This window comes from Pan troglodytes, chromosome 9 (genome assembly GCF_028858775.2).
Source record: "Pan troglodytes isolate AG18354 chromosome 9, NHGRI_mPanTro3-v2.0_pri, whole genome shotgun sequence".
NCBI classification, from domain to species: domain Eukaryota; kingdom Metazoa; phylum Chordata; class Mammalia; order Primates; family Hominidae; genus Pan; species Pan troglodytes.
In genome coordinates this window covers 122,972,622-122,997,896 of record NC_072407.2, presented here as the reverse complement: position 1 = coordinate 122,997,896, position 25,275 = coordinate 122,972,622, and the positions used below count along the sequence as shown (strand labels likewise).

The following is a 25,275-nucleotide window of genomic DNA, read 5'->3' as shown; positions in this document are numbered from 1 at the left end:
CTCATAGTCTATTAGGAAAACTGTCAAGTAAGCAAGTCATTATACAAGACTGTGATAAATCCTTTCACAGTGGTATAGTGTAGGTGCTCTGGGATAATCTGACTCTGTCTGTGAGACAGCCAGGGAAAATTTCACAGAGGAATAGCAACTTGGGCCAAGTCTTGAAGGATAAATAGGAAGTGGCCAGGTAGACAAGAGAAGAAAGAGAGCAGTGGGTTCAGAATGAATAAAAGCAAGGAAGCTTTTTATTTTGAGTTTATCATGAGCTGCAAGTAAAAGTATATGGCTAAAGAGGCAGAAAAAGTTCTAGAAATAGAAAAGGGCCATATGATGAAGGGTCATGCTTATAGAGTCAGACTTTAGTTTCTAGGCAAAGAAAGGCGACTGTAGGCCTTTATGCAGGACAGTGTCATAATCATGAGTCATATATTAAAAGGAGTCTGTGGTAGCACTACGGAAGACAGCTTAGCGGAAACAGAATAAAGCCGGATCCAGGAAAACCCATTAGGAAAGTCTTCCTAAAGTCAAATAAAAAAATAAGAGCCCAAATTAAGGCAGAAGAATGAACCAAGTAGGAAGAACATTTTAACCTTCTTCTTCAGGGTAGCTTCTATCAGGTAATGTTATAAGCAGGTAGGTAATGTTACATATAAGAATAAGAGAATGTTACAAAACTGTATTTGTGTACTTTTACAAACTATGTGTGTAGTTTATAGTTACTCTGAGATCAAGACATCAGTTATGTCAAACCACCCAAGGGATTTGATAATATAAGAAAAGTTGTAAAATATTTGAATAAATTTCAATAACAAGAATAAATATATTTATATATATTCTCAGTTTCAACAATTTTATGTCAATTTTCAGTAATAAATATTGAAGTAGAAGTAGAGAATGAGCATAGGATGTATAAATTAGTGAAACAGTAGAAAATTTAATGCACTGTTAGCAGTTTAAGCTGACGAAGACTAATCAACCTCTTGATGCCTAAATTTCCTTAGTGATTGATGAAAACAAATGAACAATGAAAAACAAATTAACAATAACAAAGCAACAATAACAATAACAAAGCTAACGAAAAATCACCATAGATAGAGTCAGTTATTTGCCTTTTTTTTTTTTTTTTTTTAAATTAAAGATGGGTTCTTGCTATGTTGCCCAGACTGGTCTTGAATTCCTGGGCTCAAGTGATCCTCCTGCCTCAGCCTCCTTAGCACTGGGATTATAGGCCTTATTTATCTTGATATACAGACATACAGACAATAAGATATACAGACAACAAGAAGTCATACAGACATCAAGTGAGAACAGAATTTAGCAGAACATATAATAACATAAACAATGACACAATGGTTATTGCTGCTTTTCACTAAAATGTAGCAATATAAAAACTTCACCTCATGCCAGTCTTCGAGTTTGTTGTCAGAAAGATCTAGTTCCGACACATGAGCGCAGAAAGCAGCAATTTCTTTTTCATCTCCTGCACAGGTTATTCCACAGCTGTTCAACACTAGTACACTTGGGAGGTTGAGGCGATCTGAATGATGAGAGACACAAAATGTTTTCTATATCAGCCAAATTCTTGTCTACATATGTTCAGCCCCCAGGAATTGTCAAGAAACAAAAATCAAACTGTGTGAAATTACATAAGGATCTAGAAAATACAGGATATAATGGGACCAAAGGGTACTGAATCCTAAGAGGAGACAGCCAGTTATTGCCCAGGAGGAGTTCAGAAGTACTGCACCCATACCACCAAAAAAAGTCCTCTAGGCTTTAACTCATAGCAGGATTGTTTATCTCAATTACCAACAACAGAGCCCTCATCCACGCTATCATCTTATCATCTGAACAAGAGATCCATGAAATTCATGTGTGGACTACCAGTACTTTCTTATAGGCCTCAATTCTTTCTTTTTGAAATTTAGTTCCAAAGTATTCTGGATGGCTCTTTTCTCTCTATCTGATGTGTATCTTTATCTTTTGTGCCTCTGAAAATCATCTCAAACCATTAATCTACTAAATCACTTCTGTTAAGTTTATATCATTCAAGAAATCTTCTTCACTTAAGTCCATTCAGAACTCTACATCTCTCTCTTGTCTATCAATTATCTCCATTTCATATCTCTACAGAATTTGTCCCTTATGAAAATTAGCCTTCTTTAAAAATATAACTGTAATGGAAGAAAGTGTTTCAGTCTTAAACTATTAACATTGAATTTGGTCAAACTGAGGTAACAACTTTTTGACTACTGCCTGGTTCAAAAACACATGTGTCAATAAAATCACTCTTACAATCTCTACTAGAAAGGATAAACATGAGAATGCAACCACTCTTTTCCCATTTGGTATAAAACAAGGACTCATCAAGGTAGTACTTTATTAATGGAGACCTCAAATTACATGGTTTTCAACTTGCTACTTTCAGCAACATATTTATCACAGTGGGAATGGATCCCGGAAAAAAAAAATTACCAAGTAAGAAATCCACTTCTCTCTGCCATTCCAGGTTACGTAGAGATAAAATTATTGCATTTAGAAACAGCAAACAGTAACCTTTGAAAGTAAGAACTAAAACAGTGATTCAATATTAATCCCCCACAATTACAAAAAACTACTTCCAAGAACTCTTAATGGCAACATTAAGCTAAAAGACAAGCAAAAATATACCTTGCACACTTCTAGTTACAGATTTTCGCTCACATCTAATCCCTCTCCTAGAATGTGTCTCATCTCTAACCAAATTCTACATTCTTGAAGAACTAGTTAAAATCTCACAGCTTTGAATCATTTCTTGATCATATTAATTATCTTTTCAATTTCTTTCCAAATCACTATACCATTCATTTGGTTCAACATAAATTGTCTTGTGTTTATTTACCTTTGTAAATGTGAATGTCTTGTAAACCAATTAGGCTATGAGGTCCTGGAGGGCACAGGCCAGTCCTGTACTGTTTTGTACCCTCTATGTTCCATAAAAGAATATGCATTTGAAATATTATCACTCAAATATTATTCTTGTCATACACATGCAACTAAAACATCTCTTAATCAATCTGGAGGAAAACCAGTCCTGTTACGTTCTTTAGAAAACTGAAATCATAACAAGGGGGAAAGACTATTTGACTGTAATTAAAAATAAAATAAATCATTTGCAAACAAGGCAACACTGTGATTTAACATCCTAAGTAAGCTCCACTAAATAACTGTTTTAGGTCCCATCTTTCTTACCTTTCATAGGAGAGCCCTGAGGTGTGGCTGGGACATGGACTCCCATCCCCGGGCCACGGCGATAAGGAAAATTTTCAGGACTATATTTTTCACATAATACTTGCATGAAACTTCTTCCACTAGGTTGATCCATCTTTCTTTCTTAAAATGCTACAAGAAACCAAGAAATCATCAAATTATGTAATTATGTATTTACTCACATAAGAAGTATTTATTGAAAACCAATTATGTATAAAGTACTAGACTAGGCATTGCAAGACATATGATACTTAGTTACTGACCCCAGAAACATATACTGTGGTGACAGCTTACAATTTAGGGAAGCTACATATACAGACAAATGACAGCAATAACAGTTGAGCATATATCTGCAATACAGATGAAAACTATTACAAGATTTAGAAGAGGAGCTGATCACTTCCAACCAAGGGCAATGAGAAGGCTTTTGGCTGGTACATAGGATTCATGTGGATAAGTAATTGAAGAAAGGTCTGAAAAAGAAGGTACAGATTGAACATCAGGCTAAATAGTTTGGATGAATCCTTTAATATCTGTCCCTAAAATCCATTATCTTCTTCCATAGTAAAAGAACCTTTAACTGGATAACTGGATAACTGTATTTGGGAATGAGTGCTGGCTAAGTTCTAGCTCATGGGCTAGAAACCAAGTATTCTGTGGCAGCTTCTAGGAGTCATCCTTAAAAGATGACCAGAGTGTGCCACTTGCCCTCCTTTGTTCCTTCCCCCATCTGTTGCCTAGAAAACTGATGCCACCAGACAATGAACCCAAGGAATATACACTAAGAAAAGTGGGACGAATTGCTGAAAGGGCTCTGCATCCCTGAGGACTTCATGTAACTGAGCTGCCATACTGGTACATATCTCTGGAAATTTCAATGACAGATAAATAACCTATTTTGCTTAAGCCATTGTTCTTCTCAATTTTTTAGTTACCTATAACTGGACCTAATCCTAAATAATACAAAATGTCATCTCTTTTGGTTCTGAGTTTGGGTAGAGTCCTTTCTGTTTAGCATCAGCTAAGGGTCCAAACATTGAATGATTCCAGCATCTGAGAAGATAAGTACTGAGAAGGACTCATGCATACATTAAAACAGGTAATATTAAACAACATGCTAACTTCTAACAACCTGATAACTCATTACTTAAGGGGCTGGCCTATGATGCATATTAATCAAAATATAGGCAGCTAAAATTGACCTGTGTAATTTCAACTATTAGGTATCAGGCTTTTTTACTAAAATAATCAGTAGGGAGAAGGATATACAGGCTCTAGAGTACTCAGAGAAGAAGGGGTATCATAAGAAAAGGAACTGTAGTCAAAATGTATTATGGTATATATGAGTAAGCACAAAATATCTGATGTTGCCAAAGCAGCCTGGCAATGGTAGACATTGTCAGGAGCATCTAACTAGGAGCCTCAGAGGAGATCTTGTATACCACATTAGGAGGTTTAATGTTATCCTACAGGAAACGGAAAAAACTGAAAGGTTTTAAGGAAGGGAATACAACAACGAAGTTTTAGGGAAAACTCATCCTGAGAATCATGGAGCTGATGAATATGAGGGAAACAAGACTGAAGGCTGGGAGAAGAGTTAGGAAGATACTGCAAAAATACAGCAGAGAGATCGTGAGAGCTTGAAGTGATTCAGTGGTAGAATAAATAGAAAGCAGAGGCAGATTCACGATCATGTTAAAAAGCAAGCTATTCAGAAATTACAGGGGCTGAGGGAGAAGGTAAAGTCAAAAATGACTCCCAGGGTTTCTAGTTCAGGTGACCAGGTGACTGGTGATACCATTAACTAACAAGAAAGCAGGAACAGAGCCAGTTTTACAGAAGAAAATGATGAATTCCACTTTATACGTGTTCAATTTGAAGTGCCTGTGGAACATCCAGGGAAACAATCTGGAGTTGAATGAGAAAAATGAGCTAAAGATGAAGATTTGGACACCATTACGATATATAAAATGTTATGAATAAGGACAATAAGACAACAGTCACTGATATTTAAGGGACAGGCAGAGGAAACAGAGTCATGAAGAAAAAGAAAGAAAACAGCCAGACAGTAGAGTGTTTAGCCAATATTTTGAGAAGTTTTGCTGGGAGTGGAGAAGGAAGATGGGATGATAAGAGAGTAGGGAATCCGGGCAACTGTCAAGATTTTATATCTTAAAATAGGAAAGACCCAAACATGGTTATAGATTACAAGGAAGAAGCCAGTAGCCCTGAAGAGGCTGAAAAATCACCACCCGTACTTTTTCCTAGAAGAAACTAGCAGGAACAAGCACTGAAAAGCTTCTCAGAAGGCTGTTTGATATTAGCCAGATAATGCTTCAAATTGCTTCCCATTAGTGGTGACATATTTACTTCACTATAGTTACTGGTTTACTTTTGCTTATATTGTTTAATTATAATGAACGTTAGGTATTTTTCTTATGTGGTTATCCTATCTCTACCATTACACTAAAAAGGGTAGTGGAACTGTGTAATCCTATTTCTTTCAGTATCAATTCATAGCATCAGGCATAGCTTATTATACATGGTAACGGTTTGATAAATGTTGCCGAGTATTAAAATCGCTAGCCTCTCAGGTGCTGAGAAGGGCAGAGAATTCAGGATGAAGGGCAGGTTTACGCCCCACCCAGTTCTGACTACATAATAGTTTTGTGCCATCAGGCAAGTCACTGTTATCTCAAGTGTCCTCAACTATAAAATAAGGTATTAACATCTCTACTACCTGGATTACAGGGTTGCTGTAGAGCCCTAAAATATACAAATGCACTAGTTGGATTAAAGGGCCGTCGTAAAGTTCTAAAATATATAAATGTTAATTCTAAGAGGAAGTTGTAGTACAATAGAAAGCACATGGACATAGGAAATTTAAGCTCTTTCCCTAGCTGGGTAAACCACAGGCTAATTATCTAATCTCTCCCTACTTTAATTTTCTCACTTATGTATGGTCTAAACCTTCCTCTCAGGTTTGTAATAAGAATTTGAAAAAAGTATGAATATGAAAGTGGTTGTTAAACTTGGCTCATTTCCTAGATTACTACCAGGACCATGATCTACTGGACTTTGTGGAATCAATTTACAAATGCCTAGAACACAGGAGATGCTCACTGAGCACATGCCCATCCACTGAACAAAAATTTTCATGATAAATGGCATCAATATCATAATGAGTAAAGTGACCTTGAAAATAGAGGGCTGCCCTTTGCTCAAGATTCCCATTTGTAAGCTAAAAGATAGAGTTTGTTTTAGTACAAGACACTTTGTTCTTTCTATCCACACAGTGTTAAGTGTCTATATAGTGGCTGCCCTCTATTCCAACGCGAGTGTGTCAAAATTGAACTGTGTTGTGTTCAGTTAGGGCTTTGGGAACTTCAGGTTGAAAAGTTCTTTTTCAATGTAAACTCCTCACCACCAACAGCAGACAACATAGAGCAGGTGCTATGCCACTAGCAACAGGCACTATAGCTATTACCAAAAAAACCTGTCTCAAGCAGAATGCCAACAGAATTTTTAGAAATTTTTAACAAAAAAGCCAAGGGAAGTTACATTGTTCTTTCATACAATCAGCAGTTCAAAAGAATAAAAAGTGTGTGGAGAGGGTGAACTGTCACTGTCAAAATAATGTCACTGAGTTTAAGCAGCACCTTTTGTCTGGAGCCTTCAGAACCACTTAAACTCAAACTTACACAATTCAAGGGCAATAATCTTATATACAATTTAAATACAGAGAAACGAAGGGATGGTAGGAAAGACGTATTCAAGTTAAAATGCTAGTAAGCAAGCAAACATGGGAACTTAAAAGCTTTTCCTCATGGTCCCATGCTGTAAGAACTCTTCCAAATACGATTTTTTTAAGACGTCTTTTTCTTTTTTTTTTTTTTTTTTTGACTAAAAAGCAACACCAAGTACCTTCATTGGTCATTTTCCAGGATACACTATTGGATTAGCTTTCCAGGAATGCAGATAGGCACACATTAATACATAGGTTTTGAATTAGAACATCAAGATTGTGAAATGGATTGGTAATGTAACTCTACTCAAAATCTGTTGGGGCAGTCTGAGGAGGAACAGTAGGTGGGAAAAAAGGCTGAAAACCTAAAAGATTGAAAAATGAGGAAATACAGGATGGAAAAAGATCTTTCACTAGAGCCTTTACAAGGTTTTTGGGGGGTGGGAGGGTAATCTATGACATTTTGGAAATAACGGGTGTCAAATTACATCAGACTACCTCTATAGTTAGCAGAGTTCTAATGCATTTGTAAAACTGTTCTGAATTGGTGCTGAAAGCCAGAGAGCCAGGGATCTTTGGTGATATTGCTTGCTTCCATTACTAAGTTGTGAAGTGGGCCTGTGAAAATTTCAATTCGTTTGTGCCTCAAGATCCTGACTATAATATACTCTTGTAAAGTGCTTGGAAAAAGTCAGAATAATGTATGAGTTGGAGGATAAGGTGCTCAGTACACTTTCGCCAATTACATTAAAATCAGAACAGAACATCCAGTCACCTTAGTACCCTTAACCACTACTGAGGTTAAGTACGCAAACAATTTGTACTTTATGTTCCCAATAAACGGGTTAGGTCAAAATTAGTAAGAAGCTCAACACAACTGAAAACAGAAAGTAGGCCATGTCTGACCACTAACACTGGGAAACATATAAGATAGATCCTTTTGTATAATAAGTATGCAAGGTCAATACTTATTTCACAAAGAAACAGCGTAGAGTAATATACTTCATAAAGTATGAACACTGCCAGCCTCACTAGCTAATTCCAAAAGATATAAAACGTACCCCACAGAGTGCTAAAACATACATTTTAAATCTTATAAAAATAGATTTATCTGCTTGTATATGCATAGACTATCTCCGGAAGGATAAAACAGAAATGAATAAAAGTAGTATCGACAGTTGACTCCAGAGAGAAGAAATGAGGAATACGAGTGGAAAGGTTTGCTTTCCAATGTTTACCCTTTTGAACAACTTGAATTCACCATGTACATACATCATCTTTTTGAAATGTAAAATGTTCTTAAGTAACATATCTGGAAATGACCTAATAGTTTGTCAAAGGGTTTTTTAATGTCTTCATTATTATAATATTTCTATTTTTAAAATTCCAAATTGGAATTTGTGTATGTAGAATATAAAATATTAATTTTGAAGAAACTGGGGAGTGAGGAAGAAAAGAGAAATAAAATAGATAGCTAAACAGAAATAGATAATTTTGTAAAACAACATCAGCACAGAAAAAGCAAGCAGAAACAAAGCATATCCAAGCCTGAGAACCAAACCGCAGTGAAACTAAGAGGAGGGAATGAGATGAAGGTGAGCAGGCTGCCAAGGCCACAGCAGCGTTCTGCCCTTCTTTACCATGGCTTTCACAGGGGCAAAGCGAAAGCTCCACTATGGGGTGTACCAAAGGGCTGGAAGAATACCCTCAGCTTGCACAGTTCCATTTCCTTTGCTAGCCAAGTTAAATGTGTTAATACAAGTTACCCAAATCTTTCATCCAAATTACCCAAATTTGACCCAAATTCTGCTGATTCTGGAGCCATAAGCTAAGGAGGTGTGATGCCTTAAGATGGCTGGGAGATTCAGGCCTCTCTGTCACCTCTGACTGTAGAGATTAAAAAAGGAAAGAGAGGTGCTTCCTGAAGCAGGAAGCCATTTCTGCAGGTTTCAAGTTACTACAATAGTAGATAGTTGGGAACTGATTTGTGCTTTTGAAAAAGAAATCACAATAATTCAAATGTGCATTAATTTAGAATGGGGCTAAATCTTCAAGAAGTTTTCATAGCTTTCACAAAAATGGAGAAAAGGAAAATACTCTCAAGTAGTTTAAAATTACCTTCAGTTATTTGACAAGGACCCATTTGTACAACGAATCAATCCTATCTATTCATCAGAGAAGGGCAGAAAAAACTACACTCTAAAAGCTACTGCCAATATTTTGCTACCACTATTTGAAAACAAAACTTCAGGTAAACAATTTGTCAAAGGCTCCACAATTTCACCTTTAGGTTCCTTGGGTCAGATGACATTTCATTCTAGTGATTTGCTATCCACTTGGGTAATTGTTTTCTTCACAAGACAACCTGAGAATGAGAATTTCCTTACCAATTGTTTAGTAAAAATGCAGACAACAAATACATTGTTTTCTCTGCCATCTCGTTTCATTTTCATACCTTAACAAATTCTCCCAATTAGGTTTATTTCCCCCATTCATTTATTTTTAAAATACGTGCCTTCACAGAGCTTAGTTTCATTTAGTTCAGTTCAACAAGCGTGTACCAGATGCTAAATCTATGCCAAACACTATGCTAAGCACTAAAGAAAGTGAGAAGGAATAAAATCCAAACTCTGCCCTCAGGGCATCCACACTCTAGAAGGAAATACATGAGATAACACATATCTAAAATAAGCCAGACAAGAAATAGTGAATTCAACGTAAGAAGTGATTAACTTTCAGAAGTGTGATCAAGGAAGTAGGTGAATCCTGAGCCATTTTGAAAGATAAAGATTAGTTGACAGGGTGGGGAATGGCATTCCAGGTACAGGAAACAACAGCACATGAACAAACACAAGAGACCAGAAACAAGGGTTATCAGCTGTACTGCTAAAACATAAAATATGTGTGCTGATGAGGGGGAAAGCAGGAGATTCAACTGTGGAGGTGACAGCGGTCAGTAAGGTCATGACTTTCTTGGTCTAGACTTTATCCTGCAAAGATAAAACTAAGAAAAATGCTGAGGGATTACAGTGACTAGAGTGCAAGGATGAGGGTTACTGATCTTTATGCAGAATAGAGAGAGGTCAAAAATGAGAATTTAAAAATCAGTAAAGGACTGGGCAACTAAGAGTTTGTTTACCTTAGGAGAAGCACTTCCAGTACAGTTAAGGGAACAGAATCCATAGAATAGGGAGTTAAGTAAATAAGCTGAGAAAAGAGTAGCAATCATACCTTTGAGAGGCTTAAATGAAAGTGGACGAGGTGGGACAGTTGGTGGAAAAAAAACAAGGGTTAAGAAAGAGTTCTTTTTTTTCTGAAAAAAGACAAAAGAGAAATGTATTGCCTGAATTTGCAGGGGGTCGGGGGAGGTCAGCAAAAACTAAGAAAACAAAGCCATAGGAGGAAAATCTCCCAGCTATCTTCAAAGAACCTCTCAGGATTGCTACCTTTCTCAAGTTTTTCAAGTTTTGTTTTTGTTTTTTTTTTAAGCCCATTAAATTTTCACTTTGTGAACTCTTCTTCTAACCTCATCTCCAAAAAGCTTTCTTCTTTTGAACAATTATCCACTGTATCCAAACTCTGCCAGATTCTTATACATTTTAAGTAGCTGGAATTTTTGTTTTGTTTTCTAAAGCAGTCTTTCTGATCTGCAGCCTAAGAGTATCCCCAAAAAGACTGATTTATTCTGGAAAAGCATATGTATATGTTACATATTTTTCCCTCCAGGAAAGATGAAATAAATCAACGAATAAAGGTCTACTAACGAGCTTTATTCTAAATATTTGCTTTTAAAAAATATATTGTTCGGCCAGGAGCAGTGGCTCACGCCTGTAATCCCAGAACTTTGGGAGGCTGAGGCAGGTGGATCACCTGGGATCAGGAGTTCGAGACCAGCCTGGTCAACATGGCGAAATGGTTTCTGTCTCTACTAAAAATACAAAAATTAGCCGGGTATGGTGGCACGTGCCTGTAGTCCCAGCTACTTGGGAGGCTGAGGCAGGAGAATCGCTTGAACCCGGGAGGCAGAGGTTGCAGTGAGTCGAGATCGTGCCACTGCACTCCAGCCTGGGTGACACAGCAAGACTCCGTCTAAAAAAAAAAAAATTCATTCTGAATTTTTTACAATTTCCAATTGAAAATAAATAAACAACAACAACAAAACCAGTAACCTCACCATGTAGTTTCCCTTTTTATTAGCTAAGCTAATAATGTGAATAAGTATTATCAAAAGCTTTTCATATCTGAAGCACAGAGCCACATCCACACCAGGAGACTTTGGTTTAGATTTCACAAGCACATGAAGCCTGAGGATGCACCTCATGGTGTGTAACCTTCCAGATCATTTTTTCCATGCTATGTAGATATATAATTTTTATACAAAGATTAGATATATAGTTTTATAACCTGCCTTTTTGCTAAATAGTCCATGAAAAATTTTCCATGTCAAGAAGTGCATATCTACCTAATCATTTTTAAGGTTTATAAAGTATTCCATTAGTAAGTTTTTGGAGCTAAAGTCATGAATGACAGCTATCTCTCCCATATAAACACTTCTGGGACATTGACCAAGTCAGCGTAATTAGGCTGGATGGTCTCATTCTGTATGGCACTTCCAATTTCATTTATCCTTAAGTATCTATACCTGTGATTCTATCTCAGTTATTACCCTTGAGCATTAGGTAATATAGCTAAGTGGATGCTCTCTTTGGATGAAAAGGAAAATAAACTAATTCTAATAAACTTCTAAAACTATTTTGTAGAATTATACTTAGCCAATTCACTAACTTAACTCTTAGCATTCTAAAAGCAAAATAAGTGTAGCTGATAAATCCCTTATCATAACACACCATGCCACCACGATTTCACACCCTACTAAGAACCACCCTATGTCTCAAAGTCTCCTGCTCAACTGTATACTACACTATACGCAAGTGTAGTAATGTGGCACATCAACCTTTCTCGGTAGGAGGTTTTTAAAAAATCCAACACTGCCAGATGAAATGTGAATTTGGACTCCTGATCATTCCTTTAATTATGCTATCAATCAGCCATTACCACCCTCTTCTTGTATCACAGTACTATGCTTCTCCTTAAAAGCACTACAGACATTAAAATACCTATCAAAACTTCTTTATTTCATTGTATTAGTGACAAATATATCTAAAACTGTGACTATGTTATCAGTGAGAAGTACAGCCTCAGAGCTGTCTATATTTTCTACTAAAGAACTACGTTGCATATAAGGCACTTTAGATGTTGAACAAAGACACAAACTTTTTTCATCAATAACTGCACATTAGCAACTATGACTGACTCTCATGCTTGTAGTCCACCATACATAAACACAGCCCTTGAAATTTCTGATCCAAATACACTAGCCCCAGAATGTCATAATTTTGATGAGAAATATGAGGGGAAAAAAATTAAGACAATACTACTATTTAGACTGAAGTACCTGTTTGTGTGATATTTCTAAATACTTCTTTCTTCATTTCCATAGCCTCTCCTCGTCCAAAAATGTTGGTTTAAACCAACTGTCTATATCCCTATTAAATTAGACATTCTGAAATATAAGACAAAAACACTTTGCATATACTTTCAGCAACAAAAACAACCAAAAAGGTTTAACATTCACTGACTTTTACTCCAAGGGCTTCCAAGGAGACTTCCACCCTGCCCATCCCTCCACCCTCACTCTGCCCCACCACACACATCCCCAACTCCTTTACAAACAAATTTACATCTACTCCTACCTTTCTTTTGGCCCAGATTCGATCTGGTAAAATTCCAAGGCTTTCAAGTTGCATTTATTCAAAGCAGGATCAGATACATTTACTCTTGAACTGATGTCCCCAAACCAAATGTCCCCACACTGAGATTAACAATCATTTTAAAGCCTAGTAGTTTTCCATAACCACTCTCTGAAACAGAAAAACTAACTTATCTCTATTTACAGGATATGAAACTGGGGGAACTTGCTTGGGTTTTTGCGGCCTTACCAGCATGCTAAGTCATACTTTCTGTAGCTCTAATCTGTTAAGCCAATCCATCTTTACCAAAAAAGGAGTATTTCATGTCAACAGTACACAACATCACACACAAGACATGGAAACATAACTTACAAAAATGTATGAAATCCATTACAGCCAAAATTCCTCTTGTAACCACATCAAAGTAACTGAACCAAAAAACTAAGCAACAGTACTGAGAGGTCTAATTATCAAAGGGGAAAAAATTATTCCCAATTTTTCCATCCTTCCAAAAAGCAAGATTCTTTTTCTTGAATACATTAGGTTTCATCAGAAGAAAATTATATATGCATGTTTTCTTTCCGCTGTGAACACACAAGTTTAAGGTCATTACTTAGCTGTTTACAGAACAGATTACCCCCATTAACTGTGCTCTTGAGCAGCTACAGAAGCCATCATGTTAAGGAAAAGCCTCATTAGGAACAGACCACTAGTTCATCACTCTACAGCCTTCCAGAGCAGTTTACAAACCACCCTGGCTAATAACCAGGGATTGCCAGAATGTTGAAACATCAATCACGCATAAAGGTTGCAAAAGTTTGCAGGTCATTAAAAAAAAAAAAAATCCACATTTGTTTTTGTTTTTTTTTCCACTAGCCCCTCCTACATTTAGTGCTACGGCAATACTGCCCAATGGTAGTAAGTACTGGTTCTAAAACTAAACGCCCTGGGTATGTAAATCCTGACTGATTTCACTACTCTGTGTGACTGTGGGCAAGTTACTTAAGTTCTCTAAGTCTACCCCTCTTCACTCACAGGAAGGGGTAGTAGCCCGTAACTCCTAGCTCATAGGGTTACTGAAGAATGAATGGAGATAATATTGGTAAAGGGTGGTTAGCACAGTGCCTGGCACATAGAAAGCACTTAATAAATATTAGTTTACTATTACTTCTCCTGCTTCCCCTATTACTATTACCATCATCACTTAGTGAACATGGCAGCGTGAACGGAATATAGAGCTGGAGGACTAACTTGCAATTTTTGTTAAATAACCTAATTTTTAGGTCCAAGGACTATGCTAAATTAATGCCAATTAATGATTTGGCACAGCAAAAATGTCTGACATTTATGCTATTCCTCCTTAATTGGAAGAGCTTGCCCTTACCTCTCCACCTATCTGAATTTTATGCATCCTTCAACACACTACTCAATATATACTTTAGAGATGAAGCGTTTTCAGATACCTCTCCCTATAGTGATGTTTCCTTTGAGCTAAGCTCATGTTAATCCAGCCTGAAATACTCAGTGGGCGATTAATCACATACTGGCATCTCATCTTTTCATTTTAAATAATATACCCTTATTTTTCATGTGTTGCAATGTAACTTTCATGTGTTTGTCTTGTGACTTCAAACTGTATAGCTCTTGAGAGTAATAACCACATCCTAATGCTTGTTTGTATCTACCATATACTGGAAACTTGCATATAATTGACACCCCATAAATGTGCTAATCAGTAGGTTTTCTAATCACTTCTGATTGTGCATACCAAATATATTTTATGTAATATGAAAAGTAGATTTATTAATAAACTCTGAAATCAAAGTACTTTAGAAACAAAAATTCTTCACAGCTACGGCTAGAATACATAATTGTATCTACTCCACGGAGATTCCAAAAGAGGTGCCATCATGTCACAGTCAGAAATATTTGCCACTACAAGTTATTCAGCAAAAAACACAACCACAAAAGATTTCATACTGAATATATGATTTTTGTACTCCTACTGTACCTTACAACACATATGCAAGAGTTAATAATTTATAACATACTTCAGAACAATAGGTGCTGCTCAGTAACTCAATATTAATATATGTGCACAGCTGGTAGGAATGCAAATGGTACAACTGGTGTGGAAAATATGATTGTTCCTCAAAAACTTAAGCACAGAATTACTATATGACCCAGCAATTCCCCTTCTGGGTATCTACCCAAGAATCAAAAGCAGGAGTCAAAACTTATTTGTACACCAATGTTCACAGTAGTATTATTTACAATAGTCAAAAGGCAGATAAATGGATAAACAGAATGTGACAGATACATACAATAGAATACTATCAGCCTTAAAAAAAAATTTGACACATGCTACAACATATATGAACCTTGAAGACATGATGCTAAATGAAATAAGCTAGACACAAAAGAACAAATCGTGTATGATTCCACTTACATGGGGTAACTAGAGTGGTAAGTTCATTGACACTGTAGAATGGTGATTGTCAGGAGCCAGAGGGCACGGGGAGTGGAGAGTTATTAATTAATAGGTACAAAGCTTCAGTTTGGAAAAAGAAGAAATTCTGAAGCTGATTGATGGTGATGGTTGCATAACAATGTGAATGTACTTAATGCCACTAAACTATAAAATGGTTGAAATGATAAATTTTATGTTATGTACATTTTACTACAAAATAAACATTTTTGAAAAATACAGGAATATAGTGTATACTATATAAAAAAGATGAATATAGGTGAGGTCTACCATTTCTGATTCCTACTCTCAGCACTTATCAAATTAATGCAAATAATTCACTTGAGGATCTTAAATCATGAGGGATAAAAACAGGCAAGTCTCAATAAATACATTTAGTGGGAGATCTAATTTATGATGTATACAATCTTCATTTATCTTTTTCTTGGAATCCTTTATCAATGTTCATGAGGAAAATCATCACTAATGAGGGACTAATAGAGCCAATATTTAAATTTCAACCTCCAAAGGGCATTTGCCTTTACAAAACTTATGCCTTGTTATTAATAATGCCTATGAGAAAATATGATCCTCACAATTCTCATATAATAAAAGTTTCAATAGTTTAGACTTGTTTTCAACATTTTAAGAGTTGCAATTCTTTCCTAAAATTATTTCCTTCAATTTACCTATGAATAACATGATTATAAATATAATAAAGGTATTCCCAAAAAAAAGCCTTTTTATTGACATAATGGCATCTATTAGAAGACTTAGTATTAGAAAGATTCATAGCATTATTCTCTTAAAATAAAATGCTATAAAGATATGTGTAAATATGACAGAGAGGGGAAAGTGCTAATGCTAAGTTTCCTAAAAAACTACCTCTCTCCCAGTATTTCATAGGTTGAGTCTCATTCTTCACAAATTCCCTATCTACAAATTTCCCTACTTGCCAAAAGGTACTTGTTACAACAAAATCAATACTTGCAGCATTTTCGTGGTCATTTGCAGATAAGCACAAAGTGACAAAAAATTTGAGTTGTTCAACGGGTATGTTCCCTGCTGAGGTAGAACAAGGGGGCACTATGCCTTCTTGTTTCAGCTCTCAAAATATAAACAAGTGTCCTTTCCATGATCTATCTAGTGCCATGCTTTTCATATTTTTGTGCTTTTTGTTGGTGACTTCACTATTTAAGTGGTCCCCAAGGGTAGTGTTGAAATGCCATCTAGTGTTTCTAAAGCATGAAGCACGAGGAAGCTGCAATATGCCTTATGGAGAAAATGCACAATTAGATCACTTTATTCAGGCATGAATTTAGGGCTGTTTGCAGTTAATTCAATGTTAACCAATCAATGATACATATTAAATGTCTTTAAACAGAAACTAATATAAAACAAAATTATCTATTTATCACTTGACAAAAATGTTATGATCAGAGGCTCGCAGGAACCTAATCCTATATTTCCACTAGGAGTAACAATTTCCATATTCACTAATTCACTGTTCATGGCAACTTCACATAAAAGTACTGTAAATAACAAGAATCAACTGTATTCTGTTAAACAACCCTGGGGAAGAAAAATAGACCAATGAAACAGAGAACAGAGCCCAGAAACATGCCCATGTAAATATGGCAGGGAAGCAGCATAGAGATCACTAGAAAAACATTAAGCTATTCAATAATTGGTGCTAGGACAGTGAATAACAATCTGGGAAAACATGAAATTGAATCCTTACCAAAAAATTCACCTCCCCATAAAATATGAAAGCAAACTTTATCTCCTTGAGAAAAAAATAAGTTATTTCTTCTAATAGGAAAAGAACTTTATGATCTTGATTTAGGGAAATATTTCATAAAGAAAACATTTTTAAAATCCATAAAAATAAAGTTGAGCAGTCAAATGAAAACTTGGCCAGTCATGGTGGCTTACATCTGTAATTCCAGGACTTTGGGAGGCCAAGGCAGGAGGATCGCTTGAGCCCAGGAGTTCAGGACCAGCCTGGGCAACATAGCAAGACCCCATCTCCACAAAAAAATCAGTCGGGCATGGTGGCATGTGCCTGTAGTCCCAGATACTTGGGAGGTTGAGGTGGGAGGATCACTTGGGCCCAGGAGGTGAAGGTTGCAGTGAGCAGAGATCATACCACTGCACTCGAGCCTGGCAACAGAGCAAGACCCTGTCTCAAAAAAAAAAAAAAAAAAAAAAGAAAGAAAGAAAAAAGAAACACTTTTGATCATCAAAAGACATTAAAAACATGAAAAGACAAGCCAAAAACTGGAAAAAAGATACTTGCAACACGTGTAACTAATACAGAGAACTCTTAAAAACAGTAAGAAGGAGGAAGACAACCTAATAGGAAAATGGACAAAAGACATAAACAAGTACTTACTAAAAGATAAAATTAAAAATGTTTAACATATGTAAAAGATGCTCACGTTCAATAATTTTCAGAGACAAAAATTAAAATCTCAATGAGATACCATTTTATGCAAATCAGCAAAACTTAAAAACTCTGACAATACCAAGTGTTGGAGAAAATGCAGAAGAATAGAAACTGGCAATGTAGCCAGTGGGAGTATCAACTGGTACAAACACCTTGGAAAATAATTTATTACTGTCTAGTAAAGTTGAAGACGCACATACTCTATGATTAGCAATTCCACTTCTCAGTATAAACTCTACAGGAACTTGTAGTGTGCACCAGGCAATAAGTAAAAGAATGTCCATAACAACAGCATTGCTTAAAACTGCAAAAATCCTGGGAGGATTGTGGTGGGGGGGAATGCAGTGTGAAGAAGCCCTTATATCTAAGAACAGGCAATTGGGTAAATTACAATATATTCATAAAATAAAATGTTACACAGCAATGGAAATTAACAATTGGTAGTTCATTATGCCTACTTCCTCATCAACATGAATGGCTTTTGAAAAACAGTGTTGATTTGTTCACACAGGGCAGAAAAATAAAACAATGCTGAATGGGTAAAAAAAAATCACAAGAATATATACAGTATAATTCCATTTATACAAAATTTTAAAACATGGGAATTAGCCATCTTATCATTTAAGGTCGCATACATATGTGGCAAAAACTGTAAAGAAAAGGCAGAGAAAAAAAACACAAAATTCAGAATAGTGGTATCCTTAGTGGATAGTGTGATCAGGAAGGCAAAAACAGAACTCTGAATTCCCTCTCCAAATCTGCTCCTCTTCCACTCATTCCCATCTTGGAAGTTATATTTGACTTTTCTCTTCTTCTCATACCCCGTGTAACTAATCAGCAAGACCTATCAATACCACATCCAAAATATCCCAATTTTGCCCAATTTTGTCCATCTCTATTACTTTATTCTTGTTCAAGCCATCATCAACTTCTCACCAGGACCTCTGCATTAGCCTCCGCCCTGGTCCCTCTTGACTCTTGTACAAATCATTCTCCACAAAGCAGCCAAGTGATCTTTTCAAAATTTAAGTCAAATCATGTCCTTTACACTCTCCAATGGCTCCCCTTCACATGCAGAATAAAATCTAATCTCTTCATCATAGTCGCCAAGGATTCATTTAATCTGATCACTGCTTACATCTCTAACCTCATTTCCTCCCACTCCTTTCCTAGCCCACTACTCAGCCTCCGTGGCTTTCTATTTCTCAGACTTGCCAAGCTGATTTCCCCCTACGGCCTTTGCATTTGCAGGATTGCCCTTTTCCTGTCTCTTGGCAGAGCTGCTTCATCTCAGTGTTTAAGTCTCAAATTTAAACACAAATGTCACCCTCTCAAAGAGGCTGCTTCTGACCACCCCATCAAAAATAGCACTACTGCCACCATCACTCATAGTCACTTCACCCTCTGTCATTCTTTATAGCACTTATCATAATCCGTTAGTTCAGTGTTTGTTCTCCAGCAGAAAATAGGTCCCACACAAGCAGGGATTTGTCAGTCCAGTTCAGTTTTGTACAGAGCAGTGCCTGGCATATGATTAAAAAATATTCATTGGATAAATGGAAAAGTGAATTTTATTATCAATAGACATGAAGCAACACCTTCTGACAGTGAAATGAAAATGAAGCTCACCAATGGCAGAATGAGAAGAAAGAAAAATTTTGAAAATCACCGGAAACGCATTATTCCAAGAACAGTTTTAAATAACTTTTTACAATAGTACTTGTTATGGATCACATTCCTAAGAATGATTAGTGATTAATCAAAGTTTCACACAGTTTTAAGATCCTGAATTTGGGAAATGGGCTACCTGTTTAAATTTCATTTTTAGAAGAGCACTGTGATTAAAAGCATGGTCTTCAGTTAGTTCTGAGTTCACTTATGACTACTGTGTAATTTGAACAAGTTACTTACCTATCTTTATGCCTGCTTCCTCACTTGTAAAATGAAGCTATTAATAGCTATTTCACAGTTATTGTGAAGACTACATGAAATAAAGTTTTTGAAGCATCTAGTTAAGTACCTGGCATGAAGTAAGTGGTCAACAAACTAGTTATTATTGTGAAAGCTGAGACGTCCAGACAAATGGAGGAGCTGATATGAGTCAAATAAACAAACATCCTCGCCTTTTGGCAGAGGTGGGAATACATGCCAGGATTAAATCGTTTTTCCCTCCAAAAAGACAAATGTACACAAAGGTAATATATAAGAAGTATGGACAAAGGACTTTGAGAACACTGAGGGAGTGACTGTCTTCACTAAGGAGGTCAGTCACATGTAAAACTGAGTTTCACAAGACAGCAGCAGAAATATACTAGATGAAAAGAAGGGGTAAGCATCTGCACAAACACAAATGAGTGAGAAATGCAAAATAAAGTGAGAAATGTAGTGTAGTTGGTGTAGAGTATATGTGGGAAGACGGCTAGAAAATAAAGAATTGGTAGGGCCAGATGGTAAGGGGCTAAGGTCCACCATTCAAAAGTTTGCACTTTATTCTTCCATCAGTGGGGAGATGAAGGGGAAAAATCTTAACATGCTAATTTGATACCAATTCTTCTAAAGAAGGCGGAAACACCTTTATGACTTTAAACACCACATAGGGCCACAATCTGTTAATGTAAAATAGAAAATATTTTAAGCCTTAGTTCTTAAAACCATATGAGCAATTTGTTTATTAACAATGACTGATCTGGAACCTCTCTTCATGATGTTTTATTATTACTGCGGTGACCACTGTTGTGCTAGGCATCATCATGACAGCAGATAAAATCTATTGTAAGTTTATTATGTGTTGTGTACTGTGTTGTTTTATATGTATTATCTCACTTAGTTATCACAACACTTTTATAAGGGGTACCATTATCCCATTTTGCAGATCAGAAAACTGAAGCAGAGAGGTTATGGGCCCAGAGTTAGTGACAGAGCCAGGACTCAAATCTAGGCTGACTTCAAGGCCCTAAAATTAAACCAGTTTGCTGAATTATGATATTGCTCAGTTCATTAACATCACTTGCTGAAAAATTATTTGAGTACCTACTGTAATTTAAAGCATCAGGCTAGGTCAGTGACTTTTAACTTTTACTGTATGGAAGAATCATCCAGACAGCTTGATAAAATGCAGATTCCTAGATTCCACCAGAGATTCTGATTCAGTAAGTCTAGGTCAGAATTCAGGGATCTGCTTTATTTTATTTTATTTATTTATTTATTTATTTAAACAGTGCCTCACTCTTCTTGCCCAGGCTGGAATGCAATGGTGTAATCACAGCTCACTGAAGCCTCAGCCTCTGAGGCTCAAGTGATCCTCTGGCCTCAGCCTCTCAAGTAGCTGGGACTACAGGCATGTACCACTATGCCTGGCTAATTTTTAAATTTTTCGTAGAGATGGGTCTCCCTACGTTGCCCAGGTTGGCTTTGACTCCTGGATTCAAGCGATCCTCCTACCTCGGCCTTCCAAAGTGCTGGGATTACAGGTGTGAGCCACAATGCCTTGCCGGATCTGCATTTTTAACCATACGTTCAGTCAATTCTGATCTACTTGGTCTATGAACTATGCTCTGGTAGACCCTGTGCTAGATGTCCTAGTTTTTCATGGATATTTGAGCCTCCTGTTCACTATGCATTTATAATCTAAAAGGGATAAAAATAAGGTGCACAAATAATACAAAGCAATATAGCAAAGGCAGTACAGACAACATAAGCAACAAAGACTTCAAAGAAGAGGGGTCATCTGAAATGAAATGAGAGTGAGTAGGATTTCATGAAGAAAGGGAACATTTTATATGCAGACTTTCAGGGATAATTTTACACACAAAGGAAGGTACATGAGCAGAGGCCTTGGCAGGTAGAGGAACTGCATTTAGGAGTGTAATGATGATGCCAGAAAAAAAGTAGAGAAAGTCTGTAGAAGGCCCTAAATATCAAGCTAAACACTATGGGCTTTATTCAGTGCCTGTACTGGAAAGCAGCTAATGGTTTTTGAGGAGGGAAATGAAATAATCATAGCAATATCCTTTGGAAGAGTTCTCTCATGAAGCTATGCAAGCAAAAGACAACGGGAACAGTCCAGTTATTACCATTCTAATTCCAAAGAAGTAAGTCAGAATGGGTGGCATGAAAAAGGGAGGAATAGTAAATCTCAATAACTAATCACGTGTAGGAGAAAGGCAACAATCGCAAATAAGGATTCCTTCACCCTTTAAGCCCAAATTGTATCACTATCAGTTTCATATTACTTCTTATACAGCTAACCAGGCCCAAAATATATAAAGAGTTCACTTATTTAAAACACAGCCAAGGACTAAGTAAACTGGTCTCTAAGTAGCCAACATACATGTCACACAGTTCACACACTAAGAAAAGGAAAAAAAAAGTATTATATAACAAATATAAATATCTGATTTTCAAAACCATAGTAGTTTGGAGGCAAAAATTAGAAGGAGAAAAGAGCCTGCTACACGTGGACATGCTTAAGAGTCTAAGGATCAGAGAAGAAACAAAAACTATTAAAAAGCACACACAATCACTCAGGGTCACTTCTCCGTAACTGTTTATTGACAAGTACACATGATTCCCAGAAAAATGAAATAAATAAGAATCTTCCTTAATGTTCCAGGCACCTACCACAAAAGAAAATCTTCTTTAAACATTCATTAAAGCTAAATATTTTAAAACAAATATTTCCCTGATTAAGAGGTCATTTTTAAAGGATGGCTGATATATGCCAGCATAACCCCTCTATCAGTACCTAATAAATAATTAAAGGCAAGAAAGATTTATAACACACAAAGTTCAAAGACGATAGAATGTTTTCATAAAGCATTTGATCAAGAATGTGACCCCACTGATGAAGTTTTAACTTGGGTACTTCTGTCCTGATGACCGTGTCTTTGAATTCTATGTTACAAATAATATGAACTCATCCTCAACAAAAAGAAACGCTATTAAACTGGTCTTAAATACATACCCTGTGTACTTACTGAAATTAGACAACATCCTTTGACACTCAATGTCCTGCAGCAATAGGCTATGTAACAACTTTTCAAAGGACTTTAACATTACAACATTTAACATTACATGAAGGACTCTCACTTTGTTCACCAACAGTCATTAATGTTTATTATGAATTAATACTATTTTTCTAAGGACCCCACCTAAAATTTTTGTAAGGGGAATTAAGATGTTAACTGATTGAAAGTTATACTTAGGTTTATGATTAAGTTTATATACCAAAGCCGTAGACTGTAAGGCTTTTATATATGTCTATGGCTTTGGTATATATTTTATCGTGTATTTTTCATATATTTTTCATCATGTAGCAAAAAGTATATCATAATAATTACTGCAGTAAGAAGAATCGGGGATGTTTTTAAATAGCAGAAAAGAAAATCAGTGTATCTTCACAACACTGGAACAGTAAAATAAAATTTCTTTAACTATGTTGTGATAAAGCAACTAAGTGGAACTAGGCCTCTCATATTTCTCAGACACAGCAAAGGATAAAGAAAACTAAAACACACACGCATACACAAAATTTCATCAATCAAATGATCAGGCAACATTGAGATATTAAAGATCAAGATTATGGTACTTCAGAAAACACAGGTCAAATATGCTACGTGGTATAAACATCTAAACCGAAGCAATCAATTGCACCTAGCTGCCCTCCTCCCTCTCCCCCGGCCAAAAAAAAAAAAAAAAAATTCCATCTCCTTAGAATCATCCCTGCTCTTTAGAAGCTTACAGAAAGAGGACACTGATTGACACCAAATAAATGTGCTTCAGAAACAGTGTTTTTCAAACTGCAAGTTGTGACCCACAAATCATCAATTTAGTAAATGTCAGCCAGCATTTTTTTTTAATGCAAGAGGGTGGAATATAATAGAAATTAGCAGAACACATCACATATAATAAGGGTAAATACTGCTTTGTGAAAGTTTCCCTTCATACCTAAGTATGTACTAGATCTGAATGTAAGACATACTTATTACTGTGGGGCATATATATATATATTTTTTTAAGTTTGAAAGCTACCACCCTAGAGATCTGGGTCTAATGCTTCTCAGGACCCAAAGGGTGAATGTTTTCCTTAGTCCTCGGCACCTATTCATACTCTTTGCTCAAGACAGACTACTGGAAACTAAGGGCTCCACAGCAGCATGACATGAACAAGGGACAAGCCCCAGCTCAGCCTGTATTTGGACTTGAAAGCATCGCCAACTTCTCTCAACAGCCCTAGGCGTTGCCTACAAGCTCTTTGTAGCCTAGCAACCTCCACAGTAGAGCTCCTCCTTTCTCCACTGACTGTATACAGTTCAACACTTCCAACCAACTTTCCTCAACTACAACTTCTGGAATCACTGTGTCCCAAGAAAAGACTATTAAATCTCCTCTCTTCACCAATTCCCAGAATGTCTTCCTACTAGCGGACCTAGAACTCAACAGAGAAGCTCCACACAGATCCTTACTTCCCCCAAGATCCCACGACAAGGCACCCTCCTGTCAGTCCAACACCCTCGTTCTCAGTCTCCCAACCTTGGGGCAAATCTTTTCTCCCAAAAGCCCTTATTCAATTACCACATCCTTTTATCAGCCCCTGGTAAGAGCAGGCCTAATGTCCCAAGGGCCTAGACATGCCGGTCCTTCCCCCAGCAAACCTCCCTGGGGACATGTCCTCTTTTCTGGGATTCAGTAGTTCAGAGACAAGTTTCCTATTTCCCCAGCAGTCCCAGACACGTCTCCCTCTTCTAACAGCTGGGAGGCATCTATCCATCCCCCACGCTGGGGCAAGGTGAGACGCCTAGATTCTCCCAGGAACCCAGGCAGGCTCCCCAACACGCCCTCCTCCAACCCGGGACCAGCCCCCCAGCCCAGCCCAGCCCAGCCCAGCCCAGCCCAGCCCAGCCCAGCCCAAGACCCTCCCAGCTCCGCCCTAGCCCAGGCCAGGCAGGCCCCATCCTCCCTCTAGCCCCAGGGCAGGTCTCCCATCCCCACAGCTGCTCGAGACAGGCCCCATGTGGCTTTCACCCTTCCCCGAGTGTCCTATCCCAGCACCCTGCAGGAGAGACGCTCGGCGCCTCGGCTCCGGAGGGGAGCGCCTCGGGCCTCGAGAGCCCGGCAGAGCCAGCGGGCCCGGCTCCACTCACCCCTCAGCCCGGGAGGCGGGGGAGCTGCTGCGGCGGCTCCTCCGGCTGCGCCTCTCCTCCCCCCTCCCGGCCACCGCTGTCGCCGCCGCTCAGCCTCGGGCCTGGTCCCGGCCAGCCCCGGCCCGGCTCCGCTTCACCTAGTCCCCCACTCTGGCCGCCTGAGCCCAGTGTCCTGCATTGACCCGGAAGCAGCTTTCCCGGCCCAACAACAACACGTGACCTCGCCGCACGTGTCACGTCCGCTGCGTGAATGGGAGGGGGCGCCGGAGGAGCGGGTCCTCCCCAACCGCGCTGGGGTTGCCATGGCGACGGGGATGGCTGCATTGGCCTAGGCTTTACCACAAACACCTCATCTGCTCTTTCTCTTGCCCACCCATTTGAGGGGACAATCCCCAGGGGCAGAACAGGAGTACACATTGTCATATCAGAGGACAATAGGGGCTGCAGAAAAGAGCATTGGGCTGAACCTTTCC

At 37.7% G+C, this 25,275-nt stretch overlaps 1 protein-coding gene across 4 annotated transcripts in view; it reads right to left on the bottom strand.

Annotated features, from left to right (window-relative positions):
- Positions 1–24,994, bottom strand: part of TBCEL (tubulin folding cofactor E like) — a 69,292-nt gene extending 44,298 nt beyond the window's left edge. Inside the window, exons 1-4 of one of the 4 annotated variants that reach the window (XM_063782430.1) lie at positions 24,803–24,994; positions 12,450–12,557; positions 3,232–3,381; positions 1,398–1,537 (exon numbers count right to left, since the gene is read on the bottom strand). In XM_063782430.1, the coding sequence (XP_063638500.1) occupies positions 1,398–1,537; positions 3,232–3,364 (273 nt within the window). In that variant the 5' untranslated portion in view covers positions 3,365–3,381; positions 12,450–12,557; positions 24,803–24,994. 4 annotated transcript variants of the gene reach the window in all.
- Between the last annotated feature and the right edge of the window lie 281 nt (positions 24,995–25,275).